At 43.6% G+C, this 15,409-nt stretch overlaps 1 protein-coding gene across 2 annotated transcripts in view; it reads left to right on the top strand.

Moving 5' to 3' along the window:
* Nucleotides 1-2,293: 2,293 nt before the first annotated feature.
* The window catches only part of DNAH12 (dynein axonemal heavy chain 12), a 133,483-nt gene continuing 120,367 nt past the window's right edge, over nt 2,294-15,409 (top strand). The window contains exons 1-5 of one of the 2 annotated variants that reach the window (XM_066596565.1): nt 2,294-2,346; nt 6,071-6,222; nt 6,300-6,390; nt 8,536-8,562; nt 10,378-10,567. In XM_066596565.1, coding sequence (XP_066452662.1) covers nt 6,071-6,222; nt 6,300-6,390; nt 8,536-8,562; nt 10,378-10,567 — 460 coding nt within the window. In that variant the 5' untranslated portion in view covers nt 2,294-2,346. Of the gene's footprint in view, nt 2,347-6,070; nt 6,223-6,299; nt 6,391-8,535; nt 8,563-10,377; nt 10,568-15,409 lie in introns of those variants that run through there. The other variant, XM_066596564.1, reaches the window with a different exon arrangement.

The following is a 15,409-nucleotide window of genomic DNA, read 5'->3' as shown; positions in this document are numbered from 1 at the left end:
CTGGGGTTTTTTTCCGTTTCGTGGGATTTTTTCACATAGGAACTGTCAGTTGCATATGTGTCCTTATTTTTCTCTTAATGCACCCATGATTGTCAATGCAGGGCTGCAAAAAACGCCGCGAAAACGCAGCGTTTTTCACGTGCGAAAATCGGCAACGCAAGTGGGTAGGCGCCCTTAGGCTGGCTTCACATGAGCATCAGAATCGTCATAACATGGGTGATGTTTTCCAGTATGGCACTGTGATCGCGGTGTGTTCTATCTTCCTGCATGATCTTGCATCGCAGAGCCCATTGTTGTTAATGGGGCCGGCGGCAGCATCACAGGGTCTCCCATTGAAAGCAATCCACGGAGTATTACTTCTTCCCCAAAGTGATGCAAGGCTGTTTTGGTGTGAAAAACATCTGACATCTTCTGGGAATTCACATGGTGGGGAGCGCAATTCACGCCAACTATCACACTCTTTCGTGTGAAGAAAATTGTTTTTTCGCCTTCCTCTGGATCAACATTGGGGGGGGGGTAAAAGGCTGAACTGGATGGACAAATGTATTTTTTCAGCCTAAGGGTGACTACCCTCTACAGTTTTTTTTCACTGCGAAATTCGTAGCGTTTTTTTTCTGCAGGGGTCTATGGGACTTGTAATGTTAAAATTGCAATTGCACAAAATCGCAATTAACTGCAAGTTCGCGATTTTGCGCGATTGCGATTTTAACATTACAAGTCCCATAGACCGCTGCAGAAAAAAAACCGCTGCGAATTTCACAGTGAAAAAAAACTGTAGTGGGTAGTCACCCTAACATACCAGTGAGATCCAATCCATAAGCCTGATGAAGAACCCTGCGTTGGTTCGGAAGCTCGCTATTATTGCATCATGTATTTTTGTTAGCCATTAAAAGGTATCATATCTACAAGATTACGTCGTTTCTCTTGCTGAGAACAATCACACAGTATGTACTATGTTACTATGTATGTAATGTGCCCCATAGAGCATATACAATAAAATACATTATTTAAGCTATTTAAGGTGTATATAGTGTACAGTATATAATGTATAGTGTATACTATGTGTGAGAGTATATAGCGTACCGTGTTTTAGTGGGTATAGTGTGTATTATATACAGAATATAATGTTCATAGTGTGCAGTATCTGCTCTCTGTATAGTGTATATAGCGTACAGTATCTGCTCTCTGTATAGTGCATATAGCATACATATATAGTATATGTGTAATATATAAAGTCTAATCATTATAGTGTAAAGTATACAATCTGCACAAAGTAAAGAGTGTATATGCGCTGCGGAATATGTTGGCGCTATATAAATAAAGATTATTATTATATGCTGCTTTCTATAAAGTGGATATCATGTACAGTCCCCCATCCTCCTTACTGCACCCCCAGACTGCATGGTGTGACAGTCATGCAAGTGTGCCGCTGTTCTATTCATTTCAACGGGACTGCGGAGATAGCCGAGCTGCTGGTGCTCAGGTATTTCCAAAAGCCCCATTGATATGCGTGGAGCAGTATCTGTGCGCTCGGACAGCGCTCCATTCATTCTGACATCACTGCGGGGTTGAAGTATCCCTGTGGGGACAGGCAGAGGAGGACACGGGACCCCCATACTTAGGATTGGTGTAGTCCAAGCGGTGAGACCCCCACAGATCAGATCGTTATCCCCTATTCACAAGCATGCCCCCATTGATTAGGGGCAACTAAGTTTAATTAGTTTAATATATGCTACTTTCATGCGCACGAAAATAGAACATGCTGCATATTTTATTGTGTTAAAACCAAATATGCGCAAAATATTCTGCCGTGAATGAAACAATTGAAATCAATGGGCTGTAGTCACTACGTATTATGTGCACAACTTTGTACACGTAATACGCAACATAAATACGTTGGCGTTAAGCCGCCCTAGGGTCCGTACTTCTGTGTGCAGCTTCTTTTACAGCTTGGTACCATCCCGCTGCTGGGGAGCATGCTGGCATGCCATGTTATGAATGCTGTATATGGGACTAATATGGAGGCACTACTGCACACTACCTACAGTACAGCCCTCTAGGCTACAGAGTGCCCTCGCCTGTAGGACCCCCTGCTTATAACCTACAGCCAGCCATTTAACATCAGCTCCCTGACTGCACCGCATAATACCATTCTAAGCCGCACTGATCACTGCTGTCCAGCAGGTGGCAGCAGAAGGACGCTAACGTGCGGCCCCGCCCCAATCTCGGGGAATTGAAAGTGCTCCTGCCAACACCCCCACGGCTGCCATGACAACAGGATTGTTTAGTGGCAGAGAGTGAGTCCGGGAAGCAACACAGCGGACAACGTCCTAAACACGGGGAGAGGTGAGACCCTGTAATGTACTGCATGGGGAGAGCACGAGTACCCTATAACATACCTGCAGTCACTCCTGCCTTGTTCAACATGATTATATCTATCCCATCGCATAGGTGTGTGTGTGTATATATATATATATATATATATATATATATATATATATATATATATATATATATATATATATATATGTATATATACACACACACACACACATATATATGGACTTTAGCATTTATACGTACAGATATGAGATAGATTCTCCTTAGTATGTCCACATAAGGACTTCTTCACATGGACGTGTTTTAGTCCCGTTGTGCGGCCGTGATAATCTGACATTGTTTTTTCACCACATGTTGTACTTCATTTAGGTGGTACAAATAGACCGATAGAATTTGTGTATATTTAGTAAAAGCACCAAAATTGGGGAAAAAAATTGCCTTTTTTCACATTTTCAATTGCAATATGTCAAATACGTGCAAACATACTGTACACATTTTTTAATGAGATATATGTCCATCTATTTACTTTATTCTGGAAGCACATTGGAAAAACTTCAGTTTTTTTTTACCATTTAGAAGACGTATAAATTTAACAATAATTGTTAACATTTTGAGGAACATCTTGTTTTCCTGCAACAAGCGAAGAATACAAAGGCTCATAGGTGTCAGACTGATAGATACCCCACAAATGACCCCATAAAAAAAAATACTCATCCTAATATATTCACTGAGGGGGGTCAGGAGTGTTTTGACCCCACGGTTTCTTTTCAGGAATTAATGCAATTTAGAAGAGAAAAAATAAAATTTCATATTTTTGCAAATATGTCATTTTAAAGACAGGATTTTTCTCTATAGAGCACATGAAAATAAATATTTGCACCCAAAAATGGATATCCCTGTTTGTCCTGTGTTCACAAACATACCCATTGTGGCCTTAATATTATGCCCGTATGCAAACCCAAAGGAGCAGCCGGTGGCTTCCAGAACAGACATTTTGCTTGAAGGCGTTTTGGGCCCCATTGCCCACTTGTAGAGCCCTTGAGCGGCCAAAATGATAGAGAACCTCCACAAAGGTCACTTTACATGAACTCCTTTATCCATTGGATAACGCTGATCATGTGACCAGGAACCGCACTGTTGACATCTTTCTGCTCTCGGCTACACATGGTAAGCGGGAGCCAGAGAGATTTTCAAATTTCTCAGGCCGTGAGCCCTTCTGCGCATGTGTGTTATGTCTGGAAGACCAGAACGTCACACGACATCGCGGAGGACAGGGGTGAGTACTCTCAGCTCCACTCATGGATCCGATCCATGAGGGGAGCTGAATCTTTAACTTTTTTTAAACTTTCTACTTACTTTAAGGCCGCCTGCAGACGGGTGGAAATTCCGCAGCGGGATTTCCGCCGCTGGAAGCCTGCATAGGATTGCGTTAACAAGCGCAATCCTATGCAGACTGCCGCGGTTTGGCCGCGCGAAATCTCACCGGCTCCAGTCTGCGCATGTGCCGGCTGCCCGGCAAGCTGGCACATCAAACAGCCAGAGCCGTGGGCGCGGGTGAATACGCGCCGCTCCCTGCAGGTGCTTGGGTCCCGCGGCGAGAATCCTCGCCGCCGGATCCGACCCACTCGTCTGCAGGCGGCCTTAAGCGATTGCCATTAGCCATTGGCTAATGGCGATCACATGATCGGGGGTCGGATATCCAGGCCCCCCATGACAGCTCCAGATTGTAGTCTACCTCCGGGAGATGACAGCATGGAGCTGTTATTTCCTCAGCCCACTTGGATCTAATCCCCAAAGCGAATGTGTTTTTACGGCCCTGGGGATTAAAGCCCACTTAGGCAGGACATAAAAAGTCTATGGGGTTGTGACTAAGGGGTTAAAAGACCTGATCGATTAAGATTTAAATGTCCAGAACAGCCCCAGCACGATAAGATCGCAGGAGTGCTGTCTGGCTATCATAGCAACCTGGGGCCTTCTGAAGGCCCCCAGGACTGCTATGATTGTTTGCCTATTAAGACATGCTTGTGGCACATCTTTAATAGGAGGCCTGTAAAAATACTGTATAATGAAATACTATAGGTCCTCACACAGCCTCATCGATGGAAAAATAAACTAATTATGACGGTCAAAAAATGATGACAGAAAGCAATTTTTTTTTTAAGAAAAAGGTAATTTTTTAAAGTATCAAAATATTTTTAAAACTATATAAATTTGGTATTTCTGTAATCATACAGACCCACAGAACAAAGATAAAGTCATTTTTATTGTTCCATGAATGCCATAAAAACCATTCCCCTTAAAATGGTGAATTGCTTTTTTTCCCCATTTTACGCCATTTAGAGATTTTTTTAAGTTTTCCAATACATTACAGGGTATTTTAACCCCTTCATGACATGGCCTATTTTGGACTTAAGGACGCAACGATTTTTGGTGGATTTTCTTTATCAAAAGTCATAATTTTTTTATTTTTCCGTCGACGCGGCCGTATAAGGGCTTGTTTTTTGCGTGGCGAACTGTAGTTTTTAGCGGTGCCACTTTTGGATACATAGACTATATTGTAAAACTTTTATTATTTTTTTTATGATAGCAGGGAGAGAAAACGCATCAATTCTGCCATAGATTTTTTTTACAGCGTTAATCATGCAGCATAAATAAGGCAATCCATTTTTTCTGCGGGTCGGTACGGTTACAACGATACCAAAATTCTTACTTGTTTTAGGTTTTTTCACTTTTCTGCAATAAAAACCCTTTTTTTGGAAATCTTTTTTTTTTTCTAAATCGCTGCATTCAAAGTCCTGTAACTTTTTTATTTTTTTTATGTACGGAGCTCTATAAGGGCTTATTATTTGCGAGACGAGCTGTAGTTTTTATTGGTACCTTTTTGGGCTATATACGGCTTTTTTGATCACTTTTATTGCGTTTTTAGGGAGGCGAAATGCAAAAAAGTAGCATTTTGCCTCAGTTTTTTAGCGTTGTTTTAAACGATTTTTTCCGTGCACAGTCAGAATCATGTGCAACTTATTGTACACGTCGTTACGGACGCGACAATACCAAATATGTGGGGTTTTAATTTTTTTTTACCTTTTTTTATGCTAATATGAGAAAAAGCATAAAAAAGGGTTTTTTTAAACTTTTTTTTTACATTTTTCTTTTTTGTTCATTTTTTAAATCGTTTTCTTACACCATTTGGGTCCCTCTGAGGGACTTGCAGCACAGCACTTATGATCGCTGTGATAAGGCATGGCAGAGCTACTGGCCTGCCATGCATTATCGCTTATACAGTGATCACAGGCTATGGCACTACAGGACGCCAGTGTCTGTATGCCTATGACTGACAGCCGGCTCCCGCTGCGGGATAGTGCGAGATCATAAGTGATCTCGCGCTATCCCCAGGACGTAAGTTTACACCCTGTTGCGGGAAGTACCCCACTGCCAGGACGTAAACTTACGCACTGGAGCAGGAAGGGGTTAAATTGCATCACTGAAAAAACAAGCCCTCATGTAGCTACGTCATCAGAAAAATTAAAAAAATATATGTTTTTTTTTTGTTTTTTTTAAAGGGAGTACCAGAACTATATAATGTGACTCAGCAGCATCAATGACCCTTGGTTATGAAAGGATTAATCTACACAGCGGGGTCCCACAGTGTGGTAGACCCTAATACACCAGTTTTTCTTATTAGCATATGTGCCTTTAATATTGCAGTAATAATTCCTTATTTCTTTACTAGATGGCTTCCAACAGAACATCCCATCTTCCTCCTGTGGATCGTCTTCAGCTGCCCCCATTAACCCTCTCAGCTTCGTCTCTAAGCTCTACAGGCAAGAAGCTGATGAAGTACAAGAGAAGCCGGGAGCAGCAGAAGACCCTCAATGACATCATGTACGTTCTGTGTAACGGGAGTCAAATCTTTAGTAGTTTGTTCTCTTATTTCATAACATAATATGTTCCGTCTGCAGAATGAAGAAAGCGTTAAAGGCTTACGAGGAAACCGTAAGAGAGCAGAAAAGTAGAATTCCTACACCCCCTGAACCCCAATTACCATCAACTGTAAGTTTATACAGCATAAAATTCTACAGATCACTACATGACTTGCACTACAACTTTAAAGTTGGTGTTGGGGAGGGGGGCAGTGATTAAAAGCAGTTGGCAAGTAGCCAACTGGAATGGATCTGAGAACATGCAAAAAAACATTTAAAGGGGACCTGACAGTCCTGCTGACATGTCTTGTATCAGTAAATACTTGTGTTCCCTATAAAATAACAATTCTGCAGCAACTTTTCTTAGAACTCTGTATTGTAGCGTTCCTCTATTATTCCTCCAGGAATACATTGACAACTAGTTGTTACATCCCTTTGGCATGGAGAATGGTATCACCATACACTCTGGAGCTGTACAATCAGTGGTGACAGTGCCGGACTGTGAAGGGTCACACCCTGTTGTACAAGGAAAATGGTAATCCAGGAGGAAAAACAAAGGAATGGCAAAATTGCTAAGATAGAAATGCTGGGAGAGACATCTTTAGAGGGGTTGTATCAAGATTACAAGTTATCCATTATCCACAGGATAGAGAATAACCTGCTTGTCGGTGGGGATGTCATCACTGAGACGCCCACTGTTCTCAAGAACGGGAGTTCTGTGTCCCGCTGCCCTTCTCACTGCAGAGTTACTGCACCCCTACCCGCAGGAATGGGAATGAGGAATAACCTGTCCAGGCTGGTAGAGGTTCCGTTTTACGCATGATGTCCAGGCAAAGTCTGCGCACGGTTGGTGAGATATAGTTTAGACTTGTTTATGGCGCGATAACACCGTTATCTAGCCGGGCATTCAGTCCTGGCGAAGAACAAAATTGCATCCAGACCCCCCACGTTGTGTAGAATTTGGTGAATCTCAAATCATCTTTGGCACAGAATTCTTCCATATATTTTAGGTTATACAATGATTCCAGCCACATCAACCTTGTAGGAGGAGTGGTAGATCTCCATTTCCTTGGGATGATCTGCCTTATGGCAAGTAGGAAAAACCTCAAAAGTCAGCTTTTTATTCGGGTCAATGAGCCCGGAATCATCGACAACAACACAACCTCAGGTGTAAGATGAATCAGGCTATTACAGACCGCTGCGTGCAATGCACCCACCGCTCCGTTCACTTTAAATGGGACTGCAGAGACACATGAGCAGCAAGCCCTCGGGTATTTCTGTCAGCCCCATTGAATAAATGGAGCACCAATGCACATGCTTGGCTAGCGCTCTATTCAGTCTCCTCATCGCTGTAGGGGTAGACCGTGCAGTTATAAGCAGAGGAAGGCATTGGACCACCATTCTTGAGATGGGCGAGGGTCTCAGCAGTGAGACCCCCATCAATCAGCAAGATATATCCTATCCTTGGTACAACCCCTTTAAAGGAAAGCTACACCTAGAAGTACGGACACAGAGTAGTGTGTGCCAGGGGAATTCTCTTGCTCTAGCTAGAGTTATTGCAACTTAAAGATGGCCATACACATTAGCTGAACATTGGCTGAATTCCCAGATTTCATTGGAAGTGGTCGACCATCTAATGTCTATGGGGGTCCCTAATGTATATGGGGGGGGGTCCATCAGATGTCAAGGGAAAGAAGGATTGAACATGTTGCATATTATCCTTTGCTTCTACAGAAAAATGAACATTTGGCCAATAGCTGTCTACAGTGTATGGTCACCTTAAAGGCATATTTCCATCTATGCCCATTATAGCTGGGATGAGAATACTACTTTGTACTCCCAGGGTGGAGCAGTCTGCTTTACGGTATTCCATAACTCCCAGAGAAGTGAATGGGAGTTGTGAAAATAGCATATCACATCGAGCTACACTGTTTCTGTTGAGGAAACCATGTAGCTTGCTGTGCTATGTTGTCCCTGGAACTCCCATTCACTTCTAAAGACAGCTTGTTTCCGTACATCCCGACCAGCCGCAGCCATCGCCAAGACGGGCCTTGATTGCCCAAAAGATGTATTTTATAAGTACACCTCTAATGCAATTTATGACTCCCAACCAAGTGCTCCCTGGCTATAGTGATTGGTAAGGGCCATGGCATCCACTGCCCAGATGATTCTTAGTCCACTTATATTCTAGTTTTTACGAATGTTTTGTATTATATTTGCAGGTTTTATGACATGTTGACTTCATTATTAAATGCAAAATGCTTTTTTTTGACAGATGAACAGCGAGCAGAGAAAACTGAGAGTGAGTTTTTCTTAAATATCATATATAGTATATTCTAAGGATTCAAGAGAGCTGCCCCTGCAATACCAACTGGGGTGCTGCGCTATGGGCAGTGTTAGAGCTCCCTGCTCTTTCATAGCGACAGCAGTGCTAATCAGCTGAGTGGTGTGGATCTGAGTGATGGACCCCTTCCCAATTATCTGTTGATGACTTGTCCTGCGAACAGGTCATCAATAGAAAAAAATCAAAAAGGTCCCGACATCCGCTTTACTAACTTTGGTGCACTGTTTCTAAAGACTGGTATAGGATCACCAAAAAATAAACAGTCATTCCGGCTTCACACGGGTGTAAGTGTATTTACACTTGCGTGTACGCTGCGTATTTGCACAATGGGAGTTGCGTTTTTGTGCACGTCTGTGTTGATTTTACTGCATCTTTTGCGCACGCATGACCTGCATACTAGCACGCTCCCTTTGATTTCAATGAACAATTGAGTTTAATATGAGCAACCAAAATGGCAAATGTGACCAAACTTAGCCCCGCCCCGCCTCCTCTTATTGCAAATAGTGCAGAGAGGCGGAGAGAAGGCAGAGAGGGGACGGGAGCTCAGAGCACTGCTCCCAGCTCTTCCAGCCTCCTCCTCCTGCAGAGAGAGACGACGTATATCGGCTGGGCGTGAATACCTGGCTGATATACGGTCGTCTGAATGCGCCCTTAGGACGTATTCACATACAATCCATGTGTTGTCTGTGTGTGTAACTAATAGCACATGGACCCATTAAAATCAATAAAACTATTCACGCATGTGACTTTTTTTTACATGGACCGATGTTCTGCGCAAAAAAAAAATAAAATACCAACATGTCCTATTTTGTACATTTTCATTGTCCAGAATCAAATCAATGAGAGCAGAAAAAAAGAGCTTGCATGAATGATATCCAAGTGCGCTTTTTTTGTGCACATTTTTGTCATGTGACCTCTTCTGGGTGTTTTCTTTGAGTTTAAAAAAAAAATGACCTTACTGAGGGCGGCTTTACAAGGATGTGTATGCGTGCACATGTGCTCATGCAAAATACGTGCATGCATTGCGCAGAGAATAGGACCCATAGTTTTCACTTGGCTCATTTTCATTGTTCTTATTTGCATGTGCATTTCGCTCGTGTGAAAAAAACATTTTTGTGTGTATTTGCGCACCAGAAGTCTCCATAAGAGTCTTTGGGGATACGTAAATGTGCACATATGTTCGTGGCACCTAATTTGGCTTAACAGACATTTAAACCACGGCGGGGGTGATTCCCCCGCCCATGTCAACGAGCAGTGCCTGTGCAAATGTACACAGTATTTGCATAAGGACACGCGTTAAAAAACACCCCTTCACTGCAGAACTACATTGCACAGGAGTAAGCATTCCTGCACTTGCGCTCATGTGAAGCCGCCCTTAGGCCTTCCATTTTTTTTCATGGATGACTATTCACGCATGTGGACCTAAAAAAATGGCACATGCAAGACACATGGATGTCACACGTACAGATGCACTGACATCGCACACGCTCATGGGAATGAGACCTTAGGGCTTCTGCATATGCTGCATTTTATCTGCTATAACCGTAATGTTGATTGCTGTGCAACACCTGCTCCTAAATGCCAAGTGCCATTCCAGGTGCCATCTGGCAAATAGCACTGGCCCACATGCAGTTAGAACATATCAAACGCAATGTGTATTGGCATTCTTATAAAGTTTGGCAATTCACTTTCCTAATCACTAATGTAAAATGTCTTGATGGGGGTGGGGTGGGTTGGTCTTCCTTACAGCTCAAACTGTGAACTTCTCCGCAGATGAATTATCTGTACATGAAGAAATGCATAGAGAGCAGCCCAGTGGTGCCCATTCAGAAGCATTGGCTAGACTCCATGCTCGCCTTGGTACCCCAGCCTCTACAGAAGGGCAAAGACAGGGAGGCTCTGGTTACAGAACTGCTGGAAGAAGTTTCTCAAGACTTTGAGAAAAGTATGAAGAGACATCTGGGTGAGTCCTGTTATGTCTGTTACATTTTCTTTCTATCTCAATGTGATCGAGAATTTAGAAGCAGAGTTAGAAAAGACAGAAAGACGAAAGATGATATTGTGGTCAGTTGGAAGTAAACTTTAACCCATTTGTGACATTGTCTATTTTGGACCTAAGGACGCAAAGTTTTGGGGGGGATTTTCATCTTTACGTTTCTAAAGCCCTAACTTTTTCATTTTTTTATTACATCTATTGTAGCATTTATTATAAAACACTTGCTATAAACTGACAAACACCTTCACTTATATCACCCAAAGCAGAGCCATGTGCATGGAGCCAGTGCAGTGCACATGGGGTCCCTATAGTTTCAAATATTTAGGGCCATAGGCACTCCATTTGTTGTTCTATGGTGCATCTATATAGCACTTTATTATTCCCTAGGAGGAAAGCTGCAATTTTATGTCACATATTCATATAGAAAAAGCTCTGTATGAAATCAAAGGCATCCAAAAGGTGCAGCATAGTCTCATAGATTTCATTAAATGCTGTTAGCCCACCATCAGGGCTGACATGCTGCATCTCTGCCCATTCATTTTTCCTCACTATTGCTGTTAGCCCACCATCAGGGCTGACATGCTGCATCTCTGTTCATTTATTTTTCCTCACTATTGCTGTTAGCCCACCATCAGGACTGACATGCTGCATCTCTGTTCATTTATTCTCTGATATCTGCTTTTAAACGCTGTCTCTTATCTTAGAAACAGAGGGTGAATAACCGATTGTGGGTTGTCACTATTGACTCCTGAGAGAAGGTTAGGTAGATGCATTAGATATCCAAGGAGAACAACTGCTCATTGGATGCTACTACCTTCCCTGTAGTGAGTCACCAGTGAGGGATTAGCTCCTTAGAGGACAAGGCAGTGGAAACCATAGAGGGACGTATTAATATCTATTGGGGTTTCCCTACCTATAATAACAATACCCCTGAGGGTAACTCCCAAAAAGATAATTTTTCTGTCCACGATTGCTTTTGTGGGAAGATTATACCAACTAATCACTAACAAATAATTTTGAACCATACTAGCCGATCACTAACGAATACGTATGTGAGGGAGGTGATTTGACCTTCGTACGACATTCTTGTTCTCCATAACCACTTGCCAGAAACTGATTCCTGGTACAACTATTGGCCCCTGAGGAGCCCCTGTGTGGTTGGGGGTGAAACGCGTAGGGCACTTATTAAACACTTGTTGCGGTCAAAAAATATATCATACAAATCGACCGCCACTGGTGTGTTTTTGGCCGGGAGAGCCTGTGAATTATTCAAAATTGCCACTCTACCCGAGGGCACGCATAAAATATACGCACTATATTAGCTTGCTAGTAATTGGACACACTAGTTGTCCGAAATCTTCAATTGGGGAATTGAGATCTCTAAGTGAGACAGTATCCACTACATATATGTGTATGTTTGTTTGTCTATTTCATACTTTTTAAGTGAATAAATAAAAGTTAAATTTTAATTTTAAGCTTATTAGTCTGCCGGTCCAAAAGAGTCAGTGCTGTATTACAGATCCATACAGTACAAATCTGTAATATAGATGTGTATGTGGAAACTTATGCAAACTATACATGTCCTTTGTGCAGTTACATCGGATTGGCTGTACATCTTGTACATTTTTCTTCCATAATTTCTCTGCAAAAGCATTACCATCTGTCATTGATCTAAAAGAGGCTACTTATGCCTAAGGGTCCTTTTATATGCCAAGATAATCTTTCAATCGGCCGAAAGATTGAAAGATTTAAGGCCCATTTAGACACAACGATTATCGCTCAAAGTTCGCTCAAAAGCTGTCAAAAGGGATAATCGTTGTGTCTAACTGCACTGACATTGTGCAGTTTTCGTTAAGCCATCGCTCATCCTTGTCTTTCAGCTTGCTGAAAGACAACGATGAGTCTTATCAGGGATTCACTGCGGGATACAGCTGATACTATTGTTTCAGCTGTATCCCGCTCCCTGGTGACAGGCTGGGTGTGAAGAACAGAAGGGTCCAGCTCTGTTCCCAATATCGGGCACGGAGCGCTTGACTGTATAACAGCCGGGCGCTCCATGCAGAAAACATCTGGATCTGGATACAGAAGACAAGCGGGGACACCTCGCTTGACTTCTGCATCCTCTGCTCCAAGCGCTCGGCTGTATAACAGCCAGGCGCTCGAAGTTGGGGAACAGCTGTATGCAGAAGACAAGCAGGGACACCACGCTTGTCTTCTGCATCCTCCGCTCCGAGCGCTCGGCTGTATAACAGGCAGGTGCTCAGAGCGGAGGAATAGCTGTATGCAGAAGACAAGCAGGGACACCACGCTTGTCTTCTGCATCCTCCGCTCCAAGCGCTCGGCTGTATAACAGGCAGGCGCTCAGAGCGGAGGAATAGCTGTATGCAGAAGACAAGCAGGGACACCACGCTTGTCTTCTGCATCCTCCGCTGGCAGTGCAAGGTGATCGCTCATCCTGCACTGTAAATGACACAACGATGATCGCTCAAAAGTCACTTGAGTGACATCTTTTGAGCGATTATCGTTGTGTCTAAAAACTGGGCACGGTATGTTCTCCATACCGGGCACACAGTGCTCGGCTGTATAACAGCGGGCGCTCAATGCAGAAAACATCTGGATCTGGATACAGAAGACAAGCGGGGACACCTCGCTTGCCTTCTGCATCCTCCGCTCCAAGCACTCGGCTGGGTTTTTTATACTTTATTGTCACTGCTAGTGGTATCATATTCTGTGATAATAAAGTTCTTTATGTTCTACTAACTTGGGACATACACTGAATGGCCACTTTATTAGACACTCTGACCTTTCAGGATTGGAACTTCCTTGTATGGAAATTAGGGTCCTTTTACATCGACAGATAATCTGCCCATGCTAGCGACTACTAACTGGCAATGAGTATATCGATCAGCACAAGTTCCCACCATGTATTTGAGCAGATTATTTGCTGTATGGGGACGACCAATCTTTAACACAATCATTCATTCCCATACTGCTGTCATTGATTGGCTGCACATCTTCCCATTTACACAAGGAGATGTTGTCAGGACAGTGTCCGGGATATGGGGGTCCCTGAGAAAACCCGCAACCCCTGTCCCTGCCTACCTGCCCCCCTGGGCTAACCCCCAGGGCGACAACTGGGCGGCGGTCCCTACCCTCACTAGGGAAGCGGGACACGGGAAGACAAACAGACACTGAAGACAAACAAACGGTAGAATGGTCAGACAATCCGGGTCGGCAACAGGAGGTTACGCAGTACAGAGGGGAAGGCAAAACGTAGTCAAAGTTCAAAAGCAGAGGTCAGAAAAGCCGGGGTCACAAGAGGAGTCAAAATATACGCGGGTGAAGCTGGAGAACCAAACTAACACTGGCAAGGGCTGGAAGGAAAACACACACTTTTAAATGCTGTCAGAGCTCCCGCCCCAGCAGCTGATTGGGGCGGGGAGCCTGACAGGAGCAGGGCAATCAAGGAGGTGCTGGGGACACACCCCCAGCCTTGCAGAACAGACCCTTACCAGGGAAGCATGCTTGGTAGTCAAGGAAATAGAGAAGCACCTGCTGCTTCCCTAGCAACCCGGCGGCGACCAGATTTACAGCGGCCCGGGGAGATTACTAGAACCGGGGCTCCCCTACGCCGCACTCCTGTAACCCGGGTGGCAGGACCGGTGGTGTGGGCATGGCGGCCCCGAGAGTTGCTGGTTTGATAAAGATTTGCAGCCAACCATTGAGCATTTTTATGCTCACCTAAAAAACACGATTAGCTAATGACCAAGCATTTGCTCATTCATCAACTAATTGTTCATCCTTTTACACGGCCTAAGGCATCATTCCCATGAGCTTAGTTTCTGTCATGCTGGCCGCATTGCGGGCGAAAATTACATCAATGAAGAATAGCCGGGATCGAGTCCTGAGCTTAATTAGCGTTTTCTCATCCATTCACACGGGCGTGTTGCGGGGAAAATGTGCTGCAGTGCCGAATTCTTTCGGTCAATAGTAATCCTCGGAAATACTTCTAATAGCTTAAATAGCAACAGCTGTCTTCTTTCCCGAGCACCAGGCGCAGGTAAACTCCCTCCCCTCCCTTTTTTTTCAGCTCCTATTGGAGTCTACGGGAACTTCCATTGTTTTTCGGCAACAGATAGTTCAAGGCTTAGCTTTTCACGAAGCAAGAAAATTCGGTAATGGAAAACAGTCGACAATTTCACGTTTTGATGGTGTGATTTTTTCACGTGATCGAAAATCTCTCATGTAAATGAATGCATTGGAATCCAGTGCTTCGCATGTTGCGATTTTTGCCCAACTTTTTATCAAGGCTAAATAGCCACGTAAAAACGCTCGTGTGAATGAGGCCTAATTGTCAGGCAAACAAGCATTCATGGGAACATACGGGCCCAATTATCAGCCTATGTACAAGGACCTTAACACCCTTAATCCTGGAGTGCAGTAGAGAATCAAGTGAGCAAGTTTTCTGTGGATCAGTTTAGTGTAAATTCACATTAGAATGGGAAAATCGAGCGATCTGAGCAACTTCCAATGAGACCTGGTTATCACTACTAGACTAGTTGGGCCCAGGATTTCATGTAATGCCAACTTTGTGCTGTTTTTTTGTGCAATGGTTTGGAGAATATACAGAGAATGGTGTGATAGAGGAAAACCATCCAGCAAAAGGGATTTCTGTTGGCATAAACAACTTGTCAACAAAAGGGGTCAGAGGAAGGTGTCAAGAATCATTCTGATTAACAGGCGATGTACACTCAAGCAAACTGCAGCTGAATACAATGCTGCCACTCCAACTAACATGTCTGAACACAC

The sequence above is a fragment of the Eleutherodactylus coqui genome, chromosome 3, assembly GCF_035609145.1.
Source record: "Eleutherodactylus coqui strain aEleCoq1 chromosome 3, aEleCoq1.hap1, whole genome shotgun sequence".
Lineage (NCBI taxonomy): Eukaryota > Metazoa > Chordata > Amphibia > Anura > Eleutherodactylidae > Eleutherodactylus > Eleutherodactylus coqui.
Note: the sequence above shows the minus strand (reverse complement) of the source record. Positions and strands in the feature narration are given on the sequence as shown.